The 14826-nt window shown below is 43.0% G+C and overlaps 1 protein-coding gene across 6 annotated transcripts in view; it reads right to left on the reverse strand.

The window, feature by feature from the left end:
• Window positions 1-14826, reverse strand: part of PDE4DIP (phosphodiesterase 4D interacting protein) — a 222056-nt gene that overhangs the window by 69922 nt on the left and 137308 nt on the right. For 5 of the 6 annotated variants that reach the window (XM_083156692.1, XM_083156693.1, XM_083156690.1 and 2 more), the window contains 2 exons: window positions 12173-12246; window positions 264-603 (listed from right to left, as the gene is read on the reverse strand). In XM_083156692.1, coding sequence (XP_083012818.1) covers window positions 264-603; window positions 12173-12246 — 414 coding nt within the window. The remainder of the gene's footprint in view (window positions 1-263; window positions 604-12172; window positions 12247-14826) is intronic. The other variant, XM_083156691.1, reaches the window with a different exon arrangement.

A 14826-nucleotide genomic window follows, 5' to 3' on the forward strand; every position in this document is an offset into this window, starting at 1 on the left:
GCATGTAGGGTTCGTGCACCCTGGCGAACACCCTGTGTCTGCACATGCGCAAAAACGCACCTGCACATGCGCAGACGCAAAACATCGGTCCTCTGTGTGAATGCACGGAGGGCCGATAGGATCTGAATAAGGTCCATTGTGCACCTTCATAGTTACAGTGCACAACATATTTATTTAAAGTACACTAAATAAATTAAGTGTGCTCTTGACAATGGTAATACAACCCAATTTCCTTATCGAACATAAATAATGAGTATGCATACCAATATATCAAATTGCTCTTGTGTGGGAGGAATTTTAAATTCTTCTCCATCTTCCCTCAGTTGGAATTTGTCAGCAGAATCGTTCATATCTGCCCCTATATTGCCAATTTCCTCGGTCATATTGATTTTCAGATTTTCAGGGCCTTTTTTATCCAACAATCCATCGGACTGGTATGTGCTCATTGATTCAACCTGACTTACTTTCACTTGTTGCTTTCTAACATCTACTGCTAATTTCATTCCTTCCACCTTCATTTTATTCATCCACTGCTCTGACATCCCACTTTCTTCTTCCACTTGCAAGTTCAACTTTTGTAGATACAAACCTTGATTGACATTTCTGCAATAAATGTAAAAGTGTAAATATTCTCCTGATACCAATCATTCATGGTTAAATTTGAAAATGCTCAGTATAAAGAACTTGTTAGTGCGGTCCTTCTTAAGCCAGTTCAACCATATAATATTTGATTCAATCCTTCAGTCCAAAATACATAAAAAGATCACGCAAATAGGTAAAAACCGGCAATGGAATCAATGTTACTGTTCAATTTTCAAACCGTGTTTCCAATGAATATTGTGTCCTTTCAATCAACTAATTAACATTACATTTATAAATAACTGGAAAGTTCAGACAGAAAATTCCTTAAAAAAAAAAAAAAAAACAGTTTGTTTCAAGTAAAAAAAAAGACACGTGGGGTGTCTTTATCCAATAATAGACGGAAGGTTGCCGGGAACATGGAGACCCACTGAATCCCACCAATATTGTAAGGGATAACTATTTTCCACTAAACTACGGCAAAATAATACTTGGAGCATGCAAACTCTTTCCCATCTTTTACCAAAAAAAACATTTATACACTGGTTTTGCATTTAATAATTTTTTAGCACTTTGTTTTTTATGCTTATATCTATTTACCATTTACAGAGCAGCTGTACACATACCAGGCGCAGAATTTTTTAAAATATTTTATATAATAGATGGAAGGTAGTAACACAGGGCCTTATTCTGGTTGATGCGTACTTTCCCGAATACTTTCGGATAGCGTTTTTACGGCGTCTGCGCATGCGTGGGGAACGCAAGGCGCATGTGCCAAGCACGGACTCCGTACCTGTTCGTGCTAATCCCGTACAAAACTGTGCACCGCAATCACTCGGGAAATATGGGCGTATTATGGGCGTCATGCGGAATGACACAGGGGCGTAGTTTCAAAGTGGGCAAAACTGGGTGGAAACATGGGCGGACACGGGGGAGTGCACTTATGTTGGTGGGCGTGCATTCGGATAGCACTCGAACAAAACCGATAGAAATGTGCGGTGTCCATAAGCAAGTATTGCTTTGCGGAAACCACTCGGTCCTGCGGTAGGCGAACGGAACGCCTAATGACTACAAGCAGTAACAGCTGAACACAATACAATCGACTCCTTTACTCATTACTCACTAATGACACGCTTGTCAGTGCTTTAATTGAAACCATTGCTGCTTCAAGGAACCTTTACTAAACACACACATATATATATGCTGTACTTGTCACACACTTTGAAACTGCTAAGAATGGACATCACTGAATATTAATACTATCAATACACATGTGTATTCTACATGTACTAATTAAACCACACAATTTTGGAGAAATAAATACATTTATTTAAATAAATGTCACAGAAACTGACACTGTGAATAAATCAAAAAGCATGGCAGGAATGTACATAAATAAATTATAACATAAAACAAATATAATTTTACACATTCATAACCACAGCAGAATCATTTGGAACACAAAGGAACTTAGCAACATCACTTCAAGTACAGCAGACAGTAATGGCAGGCAAAAGAGGGCAACAGGGGAACCAAAAATGACATTTGAACCAAGGGCTAATCTGGTTACCCTCAGCACGTGATTGGACACAAGAAGCTGACACACACAGCACAATGAAAGATTTGGGACCACATAACGGTGGAGATTAATGCACCCACAAGTTCATTTGCGGGCACGTTTGCCCTTGGTAGGCTCCTTGGCATGTGCAGCAGCTCTTCGGCCACGGCCACGGACAGATGCTGGCCCAGGTGGAGCAGATGCTGGTGAGGGGGTGGATGGTCTTCCCCCTCTGCCAGCAGGGAGTGTTGCTGGTGGTAATGCACCAGAAACGGATGACATTAGGACCCTATTGCTGGCAACTAGCTCCACCATAAGCTCATTATGGTGGAGGAGGAGATCATTTTGATGCGTGGCTTGCTCGGCCAGCACCTGAACACTTGCAGCCATGGCCTGATGCGCCTCAGCCATGGCCTGCATGCTCACAGCGATGGACTGCTGGGTGCTGGCCAAGCTCGCCATGATCTCCTCTGTCCTACGCATCCGTTCTGATGCCAACTCTCCCTGCTGGTTAATGTCTCCAAGCATCTGGGCCAAGCTGGCATAATCGGCTTGGACCGATGGCTGCTGCTGCACAGGCCTACCACTGGGGCCAGGTGGCACGGACTCCTCCACCTCCTGAGAAGAGTCATCACCAAACGGTGGGGTTTCTGTTGAAAATTATAAACACAATTAGGACACATTCTAAGATAATTACTTCCACAATCTTATGGCATGACAAATATTGACCTTCCACAAAAGCCGCAAACACTTCAGCTGGGGCCTCGCTGTCCATGGTGCTCACCCCCCTGACCTCCTCAACTGCAACACAGCACTCGGCCATCAACTCCAGGGGGGTGAACTGTAGGCGTGCTGGCATGGGCCCGGCCCCAGATCTGTGGCTGTGTTCCCACCGTTTGGTCATCTTCTTCTTCAGGTTGGTTTTGAAGTCGTGCCACCTGCAATGTAAGTTGACATATTAATACATGTCACTCCAGATGTTTGCTATTGCAGCCATTGCTATGTGCTACATATTACGACATGTGCTTAATGTCAAAAACATAACATTAGATTCAACTATGAAATCAACCCTTACAATACACATTCACACTCACCCTACTATAACTATCAACTAAATGACATGTCAATCATGTCTGTGTATCGTACCAACCTCACCGACCATTTGGCAAATCCATCTAAGCATGAATTCAAACATTACTGGTCTATTACTGGTCACATTTAACACAAATGAACTTGCCTCTTCTTGACGTGCTCCGCCTCACGAACTTGTGGCGCCACTGCATTAATCTCCGCTGTTATGTCTTCCTAAATCTTCCATCTGCGTGTGTGTGTCAGCCTCTCCTGTGGACACTCGATCCAATCACGTGCTCGCGGAACCAGGATGGCAAGCTCCTGTGGTTCAAATGCCATATTTCTGGAACTTGGTTCCTCTGTTGCCCTCTTTCGCCCACGGCCACACCCACGGCCACCTGTCGCTGTACTTGAAGTGCTGCCCATGCTGCTATCTTGGGAAGTCACCGGTTGTGTTCCAAATGATTCTGCTGAGGCTGCAACAACTTTGTCACATTCTAATACACCTTTATATACTGTTTGTGTCATTGGCGTACATCAGCGACACCTGCGTTCCGTGCGCGAGCGTAACGGCCGCCAGCGTACGGCGTGCTGTTTTCGCACCGCATACGTCACGCCCATAGTTGCGGCAATTCCATTGTGCAAAACCTGGCGTAACTTCAACATAAAATATCGGTCACCTATTCTAAGATTGCATATAATGTACACCTGTGAGTATCGCACAATATACATGCTATTTGGGAATGTTCATGACTACTGTGGTATTGTTGAGATTGATTGAAATATTAAAGTAACCCAATCCATTAGAAAATCCAGGCCACAAGTCATGCAATACTCATCACTAATGTTATACACAACACATGTGATAGGCCTATAAATAGTGGTTTGATGCTAGAATCATTTGTCTCCAGATCTGTAGTTGGCCAGGGTCTAAGGTAAGCTCTTCCATGGTCCTTGTAGATATGATATACATTAACAATGTAAGTGTATTAATGTATGCACCATTGGCTCACTGAGTACAGATTGTTGGCCCAGCAAAGGCTTTGTAGCATTATTGAAACATGTCACATGTTCACTATTTCACTCACAGGTGTTAAACCTGTGTGTGACCATCTATTGCAGGACGACATGTCCCAGCAATAGTTGAAATGTGTCATAATTGAAGCAAAAATAACTATTACAATTGACAATGCTGGTTTTTCTGGTTTCAACATTCCCGTTCAGAAGGGCCAAACTTTGCAGTGCCCTGCATTTTTATACCAAATTTAACAACCAATTGTGTTACATGTGTCATAGTACATGATGTCGGCATCAAATGCTGACACCTATAATACTCAAGTAGTGTTTAGTAGTTACATGTTGTAAGCATCTGTGTGTTTAGGACGGTGTGTATTGAGTTCATATTATTGTTACATCATTATAGATTAATATGGATATTCGGGACTTCACTGGGCGGCCGTCTATTGTACGTATTGAAGCATATAAATATATTCTTTGTCGGATATGGCCATTATGTGCATAGGTGCATCATTATTTATGTGCATTTAATTATAGGTTGCTGAAGCAATGATGAGTTTCATGGCTAGGAGGCTAAGGGCACTTGCGGCTCTCCCCACTCGTCGGGCAAGGAGGCCAGGACGTGCTAGAATCTATCGCACACGGGTGACACTCTTTGGGATGCCCGATGATGAGGTACTTACTAGGTACCGGTTACCGCCACATGTCATTCTTGATCTTCTCTCGATAATTGAGAGTGATCTGGAACCTCTTCATGGGATCACGACAGCAATTCCGCCTCACACTCAGCTGCTGGCGGTCTTGCATTTCTGCGCCTCAGGATCATTCCAACAAGTAGTGGCAGTACTTGCTGGAATATCTCAGCCGGCTTTCTGCCGAATCCTGAGGCGTGTGACGTCAGCCATGTTTAGGCGCAAGGGGCACTTCATGGCCATGTCTTTTGCCCAAGAGACCCTTCGCAGAAGCCAGCAGGCCTTCCATCAAATTGCTGGCTTCCCTAATGTGATAGGGGCTGTGGATGGCACCCATGTACCATTTGTGCCTCCATCAAGAAGTGAGAAGATCTATAGGAACCGAAAATTGTTCCACTCACTGAACGTGATGGTGGTATGTGGCCCATCCATGGAAATTCTCGCCTTCAACTCGAAGTTTCCCGGAAGTGCCCATGACTCTCATGTTATCCGACAAACCGGGATTTGGCAGAGACTCCAAGAGCTAGAAGGCCGTGATGCGTGGGTTCTGGGTGACTCCGGTTACCCATGTACGCCCTGGCTACTTACGCCGTACAGCTCCCCAGCACCTGGCCCACAGGAGGCATTCAATCGGGCGCATGTTGCCACCAGGCAAGTGGTGGAGCGCTCAATTGGCCTTTTAAAGGGACGATTTAGAGTGCTCCACCGCACTGGTGGTGACTTACAGTATGCGCCTGAAATGGTGTCGAGGATCGTGGGCCTGTGTGTATGTTTTCATAACATTGCTGTGCGGCGTGAGATACCCTTTGATGAGTGGGAGGTTCCATCTGAGCCGCAAGATCCGCCCCTGCGCCCATCCCGCTCCCCAGAATACCATAGGGGATACCAGCTGTGGGACTCTGTGGTCCAAAGATTCTTCAGGTACATTTTATATAGTTGCACACACCACAACAATTAATACAAAAACCACCACATCAAATATGTACAGTGTGTTATTTGTCAGTCTTACAAAACAACAATTGGGCAGCCTGCCCTCTTAATGGCAAAGAAATAATAGATATTTATGATATGTGCTTAGTTTTGTTGGAAGTACAATATAGCTGCTCAAAATTATACCTTGTGCAAGGGATGTGTTTGTTATATCTTCATTATTGTAGTTGATACTATCACTGATGTCTGGTGAGTACATTGATTTATTCTCTTTTTAACACATGTATGTTTGTTATGTGTTGTGCAAATTTTTATGTGTAGATGTATGATTTATTCTCAGATATAAATATATATATATATATTTATATATGATATTTGAAATTATTTACATGTTTAGACATTTCAAGTAGGAGCCAGGCAGGCAGGCAGTGCTGGTGTATAATGGTGGACTCAGGATACCTGCAGGTATGTGTATGTGTCTTTTAAACATAAATGTACACATACACATAGATGCATACAGTAAGTAATGCGAAGTACAGCTATGCGTTGCAAAGCTATAGCACGCGTTGCTTGGTGGTGCGATGCGTTATTCCATTTGCAAAGTGCATACACACTGTGTTTAAAATATAGGCATCTGATATATATATCACATTTGTTCATTGCCGTACATCAGCACTACCGTGCGTACCGTGCATATGTGTAAGTGTATTTTGGGTGGCACTATGGAACCAGTTTTTGTATGCAATGTAGGATTGACATTTAATAAACACTGCAAATGTTAGGTATGCGATGCCAACCTACACCAACTGTTGTTAAGGCATGCAAAGTTTTCGCCATTTGTGTTGGCGCTGAGACGCTGTTAATGTAAAAATGATCAATAAAGTTATTAACACAAATAACTGTGATAAACCAATTACAGCACATGATTGGTTGATTTATGCCAGTGTGAAAATGGCTGACACACGCAGAGCTGAGCCGTTTTCTCATGCGGAACTCAGGGCACTTGTCTCCGTCATGGAGACAAGGCTGGGCCGTGCGGGGCCCTTCATTACGAACGGCCAGAAACGGCGTGCATATGCCGCGGCAGCCCGCCGGATTTACGCCCGCACCCAGGTGCGGAGGACCATCGCCCAGCTGGAGAGGCAGTGGTCAGACCTCCGCAGGCGCCAGCCAGATTTACTCCAGCAGATAAGGAGTGATCTAGCTGAATGTGAGTATTTCCACAAGGAAATTTCGCACTTACATTATAGCATATATAAACGTTAGAAATTTAATATTGTTAAGTGGGTGTCCATGGGATTAAAAGGCCATAGACTGTTATGTGTGCTTCTTCCGCGTTAACATGCAATCATGTGGCTATTATATGTAATTACATAGGAATATTGATTATGATGCATACAATGGGCCAGATGTATTATGTGTTAACAATAGATAAATGCAAGGGTTCTAAGGACTGAAACACTTACAAACAATCACCTACTAACTGACATATTAGAATTTTAAGTCCATAAACAGTAAGGAGCTAGTTGGCAGCATAATTTTCTCTCCTTATCACCCTTCCATGTATCTCTTGTTATGGCTTAATACATGTGCCACAATGAGCCTACATTGCCATTGATGTTTGTTTTCTCCCACACAGCACGAGCCCGAGCACGACACGCACGGGAGGAGGCAGAGGCAGGCCAGGGCCAGGAGGAGGTGGCAGAGGAGATGGAGGAGGAGGAAGTGCCTCAGGAGATGGAGGATGAGGAAGTGGAGGAGGAGGTGGCAGAGGAGGAAGTGCCTGAGGAGGAGGAAGTGGAGGAGGAAGTGGAGGAGGAAGTGGAGGATGTGCTGGAGGAGGTCGTGGCTACTGAGGAGGCCAGGAATGGAGAGGAGGCGGCCGAGACAGAGGAGGAGGAGGCCTGTGAGGTGTTGGCCGTAGAACGCATCGGTATGTATACATAATGCATCATTAATCAATTATTTGTACTAGTATTTGTTATGTAGCACTGGTGAGGATAAATTGTGTTACAATACTATTAATAGATAACACAAAGTGGGTAGCTACACACACACAGTTACGGGTTAGATGGGGGTGACCAAGGCATCCCTTTCATCCGGGACACATCTTAATTACACAGGTTGGTGGGATGGCTTGGATCTCCATTTTTAATGCCACATAACCGGTGTAAAGGGATGAGTGTATCATTTTTGTATTAAATTCCCCTGCTGCAAGCGTAGATTCTGTCCCATCATCTAGCTGATTATAAGTTTTAGCTGAATGCTATTTCTAAACTATATGATGTATGGTATAAATGGAGTATGGCCAGGCCTGGCTTAGAATGGAGTCAGAAGTTGTCAGTGTCCCTGGAGCGTCCTCTACCTAAACACCCCCTGTGGTTCTCAATTGTAGTTTCCCTCTAATAATTGTAGGTTGCTTTAGACTTAATAATGATTGTGAGGATGTGTAATGTGCATTCCTGACATTTGCATAAGTCCCATGCCACGAACCATCACTGAACTTAGACTGAGGAGTTTGTGACAAGTTGTTATTGACGGAGGAAATTTCATGCTTGTCATTTCTTAGTCATGGGTGGGTTGTGAATCAGAAAAAAACACTATGACTGTTAGGTCTTCTACAGAGTAAAGGGTAGAGGGTCAAAAACACAGTATTAATTAAATATCTATGCATGTATGTATATATGTATGTGTCATATATATTTATCTATGTGTCTCTCTCTCTCTCTCTCTCTCTCTCTCTCTCTCTCTCTCTATATATATATATATACACATACATGTCACCTTGCATTTCTTAGATTTATGTAGGAGTATGTGAAATGTATGCATGAATATCATGACTAATTTTAGCCCCTTTAACATGCCCACAGATGGCCAAACACAAGCAGATGAGGGTGTCCGTGGTGCCCTCATGCGGCTTCGCCACCACCTACAGCTGGTCATTGCAGACCTGCAGGACCTTACAGACCTGCTTTTGTAATATTTTTCTTTTTCTTTTTACATTTCCTAAGTTGTTTTTGTAAATAAATTTTTAATGCAAGTTAGAAGTTGTTTGTTTTCTTTTGACCTGAAACAGTATATGTGTAGATTGTTTATAATATTTTAGTGACGCTAAATGTACATACTGTATATAGATGTATGTTTTTGGTGTGTGCACATCCTGCCATTACACAAATGTAGTGTAATTGTAGCTAATTAGACATTATAAAACCTACAAAATACACACACACACACACTGTGTTTATACATGTAGTAAGGTTTCCTTTAGTATGTGTTAGTACTAATGAGTACATTGTGCAATATAGATTTTCAGCAGCAAGTATGATATAATATCATACGGAAAACACAGGGAAAAATATAAACCATTGCACTTCAATTGATGTAAGGGTTAATGTGTGCAATGGATGTGTTAGGCATGGGTTTAAGTACATATTGGCATTTAATTTATTCCAATTACAAATAAACATTTTTTAATGAGGATAGGTAATTGAATAAGTGGGTCATGTGATGTATTGCAGAGTTGAGATAATAGTGGCTAGTTTTGCGTAAATACACTGCATCGGTGCGTACGCCCAGCTTCCCATCCGTTCTGATGCGGTATCACCGTGCATACTCTGTAATACCGTGCAGAATCTGAGTGTGTCCACCGCACACGCATGGTTTGTATGTCGTCCGTAAACATGCCCTGTTCTTAAAGTGCGAGTCCGTCCGAATGCGGAGGCTCGGTGGGCGTTTTTACGGCCGACGTCCGCACAGCGTGGCGTGCGGACCGCACCGTAGGAATTCGGGAAAGTACGCACCGATCAGAATAAGGGCCACAGTCTCATAAAAAAATATAATAATATCCTTGTCACTCTGTCCCCTGCTACTTATTGGATTTCTAAATATTTACCTGTGTAATAGGGCCTACATGGGGCGATTTCAGGGCATTGTCTAAACGATCTGACTTCATTTGACTAGATCATTTAGAAAATTCCCCTACATCAATCCGTGTGTAGGGGCCATAGCGATGCTCAGCCCCGCATGTTGCTATTGCCCGACGATTGAGTTCCAGCACGCTGGAAAAATCTAGTTAAATTGCCCGTCAGGGCCAGTGTTCTCACTAAAGAACACTGGCCCTGACAGATCGCTCAGCACACATCGCTGACACATCCCTCATCAAAATCTCTACATGTGTTGGCCCCATAACTGTAATTAGAAAATCTGAGTTAATGGAGCTGGCTTGTTTACTTCATGGGATTTCCGCTTTCAAAAAAGACTCTGGGGTAGATTTATTATGCTCGGTGAAGTGATAAACTGTTTTTTTATCACCGGCCAATCAGCTCCTGCGGTTTCCAGTCATTTATGAATGAGATTTAGTTGAATATCCATTGGAAACACTGTTTGCATATTGAACAGTACTGTAACATTGATTTCTGCACTGGTTATTACCTATTTGTATTATCTAGAATTTGCATTGTTTTTACAAATAATATAAATAAAAAAGACACCAGTTAACCATCAAGATGATGTGCAGTGTCTTCCTCTATAGGAATATTACTTGTCTTCTTTGCTTTGCATTCAAAATGCATAAAGAAACTACCGCTATTTTACCCTTATGGAGGCAGGAAAAACAAAATATTGAAAAAATGCTGTGCCATGATTGCAAAATCACATGGATCTGGGAACTTATCCTAGATCTTGTATGTTTTTGCATGATAGTGGATACATTTTATTAAATGAAACAAGGGCCTGAAAAAACATTGGGCAAAAAACTCACAAAGAAGAATTTTCTCTAAATAATGTACTGTGATCAATGGAGTATCTTAACCATGGTAAATAACAGCTATTTGATCCCCAAGAGGCAATGCATTAATCCACCAGAAGAAACAAAGGCCCCAATAAGTGCCATATTCTCATGCTCCCAATTGAGAAAACACATGGATCTTGGAACCTATCCCAGGTCCTGTGTTTTTTCACATGATAGCAGGTAAACTTGAGAAAATGGGCTTTAATACATTTGGCAGAAAAACTTAAGTGTGAGAATCAAAAAGTAAGAGATTTTGGGGGAGATTTCCCATTTTCTTAAAGCAGCAATCAATTACTTGTATATATTGGATTTAGAAAGTATATGTTATGTGCACACAGTGGTACAGAGAAATGGCAGCTAAGTTTGAGAATAAAATAAACATCCATTCTTTTTGTCAATAGCACTGGGAAGAATGGTTCAAACTTTGCTCCCCGGGACCCACCATTTATTCAGAACCCAGCTCACCGCACTGCATGCAAATGATGAGAGACCAATTGAAATCCACCCCCGTTTTCTGCACCCGCACTTTTCTTGTACCATTGAAGTGCCTATGTGTATGTTTAGTATGTACTTTTATTATTGTATCATTATTTTATGTTAAGAAAAACACGTTTATATCTGGTAAATATTCCCCACAGTATATCGTTGTAGTGGAGGGGTCCAGATTGATATATATTTGTGTATGGGTTCTGGCGCTTTAACATTTTGAACCATTCTTCCCAGGGCAATCAATGACCTGGCAAAATTAACCTGTTTTTTTTCAGTGTACATTATTGCCGCTTTAAAAAAAAAAGGGAAATCTCTGACTTTCTGATTCTCACACTCTCTTAAGGGGCATACACAGTCATCAAGCACTAACATGAATGATAAAGATGTCTGAAGTAGGTTTTGGAGACAAAAACAATGCATTGTATTGAATTGTAACATGTTCCAGCAGGCAATAAATAATTAAGGCATGCCTTCCTGGATTGTCTGTGATGGCACACACCCAGACCATGTCCACCAGGAAAGTATCAGTGCCTGGAACCCTGCAGTGTAGAGATCTACATGAAGGCTTATCTCTTTCCTGTACCCAGTGATCCCACTCCTCATCATAACATCATGATGCCATATATTTGGGGGTCTGAAACAGGATAAAAAAAATCACACTGCTACTACCCTGTTGTCCACTTCCCTGAAGAACTGTGTGAAAGCTGTGAATCACATCATCATGGACCATATGTGTGAAGACAGGTTATGCCGAAATGCTCAATGGAGCCAATGGAGCCATATTAACATGAATCATGCCACTATGTACTCTTTCTCTGGAATGAAGTTTTTCCACAGGTGAGATTCAAAAGTAAGGTCCCACAAAATATTATATTTTATGTACAATTACCTGGTGTATATTTACATTTGATAAACATGAAGGGGGGAAATAATAGGGTTAGAGTACCTTTAAAAAATATGTTCCCCTGTTTTTCAGTGTGCAAACCTCCAGAAAAAAATATATAAGAAAAATATGAATGACACTGGGTAAATCAGTTTTAAAGATACCTTTCTTTAGATGTTGAATACATTTTTACTCCCCGAAGCTCTGTTTTGGTCAAATGATGACATTCTCTCTTTAACTGGAAAAAAATAATTTGGAGCGTGATGAGCAGAATTGAGACAACAGAAAACTGTGATTACACTGGTGTGGCAGTAGCTTCTGGTTTTACATGTTTCAGATTTGGAGCAGCCACAGTAAATCTGTGTACAAACAGGGCGTTTTTAAGCACATATTGCTGGCAATATGGTCGCTGAGCGTCCATATTGTCAGTGATTTGTATGTGCTGTGGGCGATAAATCGCCGGGTGCGTGCTCCCGGGTTCAGCCCCTAATGGTCGCAGGAGCATGTGGCTCCCCCGGCAGAGTCTCCATTTCATCAGCCACCATCTCTGGTGGCTGATGAAAACAGGACACTGAGCAATAAATTGCACCATGTGTACACAGCTTTAGACATAAAACACATCCCTATGCTTGCGTGGGTTTACTCCGGGTACTCCGGTTTCCTCCCACAATCCAAAAATATACAGATTGGTTAATTGGCTTCCAACAAAATTAACCCTAGAATGTCTATGTGAGCGTGTACATGTGGTAGGGAATATAGATTGTAAGCTCCACTGGGGCAGGGACTGATGTGAATGTTCAAATATTCTCTGTAAAGCGCTGCGTAATATGTATGCGCTATATAAGAAGCTGTTAATAATAATATATATTTGAATCATAAATTGCACTGTCCAAACTGTGAAATATCAAAAACATTACAGTGCAAGTGAATAACTTTATTAATGAAAATAAAACATAATCATAAGGTAAACAGACAAATAATGCACTTATAAACAAAAAAAAGAAAGACAAACATTGAGATAATTGAATGAATTGTCACAATGTAAATGCAAAGACCTCAATAGCAACAACATTAACATTTATATAAAAGGTAATGTACTTGCATAATCCAAATCTATGACATGAGGCAACTTTTTAAATTATTGCTTACAGTGATGAAACTTGTGGGTTGTGGGCCCAGTCACAAAAAAATTATTTGGACCTCCATCCCAACCCAAGTTCACAGTTGGCACATGACAGGGTGACAGGGAGAGGCAGAGGGTGACAGGGATAGGCAGGGGGAGGCAGAGGGTGACAGGGAAAAACAGTGGGTGATTGGAAGAGGGTGAGAGGGGCATCAGTAGGCCACCTTATCCTCAGGGGCCCTGGTGTACTCCACCGGCTGCACCAATGGTAGTTCCACCTCTGATTGCTTAAGCTCACAAGAGGTGGAGTGTATAGAACCCCAAAATGTGATAAAACTGCGAAAATGCTGTTTACTGGATTTTTATTGCATTTTCCAAATGTACCAAGCTCCAGAACAGGGCCGGCGCTACCCACTCAGCAGAGGATGCAAAGCAGGGAGGCGCCGACCGAGAGAGGCGCTGTGAGTGCTCTGCATCCTCTGCTGTGTGCTGCTGTCGGCTGCTGCTGCCCTCCTCCACGCTGCTCCTCTGTGTGCTGCACGCTGATAAGAGCACCGCCCCTTCACCTCGGATCAAGTGTGTGTAGATCCCCTTCAGTTTTTTGACGACCTCGGATCAGTGGGGGCACCAGAGCTCTGGTCTTTGCAGTCTGTCTCTCTCTGTACTTTGCTTCCTGTCCTGAGACACAGGAAACCAATCACACGCTGCTGGCTGCACTTGTGTCTGTTTACTGGAGGAGCCCAGGACGGCCAGGACTCAGGAGGAGAAGAAGGTCAGCCTGATGCACTGCTAGCCACATAGAGCAGTTTCTGGTAAACTTAAGTCTGCTCAACATTAAAGGGTTTGGGGGCTGTAATGTGTGCTAGGGGAAGATAAAATGTACCTAAACAATGTGACCTGGGGAGGGAGAGGAGGAGGAGAGGGGAGACAATTTATTTGAACAATATGTGCTTGGGGAAAATATGTATACCTGCAATGTGTGCTGGGAGGGGTGGAGGAATTATGTATTAATGTGTGCTTGGGAGGAATGGCATATTAATGTGGGGTGGGGTGGGGTGGAGGAATAGCGTATTAATGTGCGCTGGGGCAGAGGAATGGCGTATTAATGTGGGCTGGGGCGGAGGAATGGCGTATTAATGTGCACTGGGGCGGAGGAATGGGGTGTAAATGTGCACTGGGGCGGAGGAATGGCGTATTAATGTGGGCTGGGGCGGAGGAATGGTGAATTAATGTGGGCTGGGCTGGAGGAATTATGTATTAATGTGGGCTGGGGCGGAGGAATTATGTATTAATGTGCGCTGGGGCGGAGGAATGGTGTATTAATGTGTGCTGGGGCGGAGGAATGGTGTATTAATGTGCGCTGGGGCGGAGGAATGGTGTATTAATGTGTGCTGGGGCGGAGGAATGGCGTATTAATGTGGGCTGGGGCGGAGGAATGGTGTATTAATGTGGGCTTGGCTGGAGGAATTATGTATTTATGTGGGCTGGGGCGGAGGAATTATGTATTAATGTGCGCTGGGGTGGAGGAATGGTGTATTAATGTGTGCTGGGGCGGAGGAATGGCGTATTAATGTGGGCTGGGGCGGAGGAATGGTGTATTAATGTGGGCTGGGCTGGAGGAATTATGTATTAATGTGGGCTGGGGCGGAGGAATTATGTATTAATGTGCGCTGGGGCGGAGGAATGGCGTATTAA

This window comes from Crinia signifera, chromosome 8 (assembly GCF_055691185.1).
Source record: "Crinia signifera chromosome 8, ASM5569118v1, whole genome shotgun sequence".
In the NCBI taxonomy this organism is placed as follows: domain Eukaryota; kingdom Metazoa; phylum Chordata; class Amphibia; order Anura; family Myobatrachidae; genus Crinia; species Crinia signifera.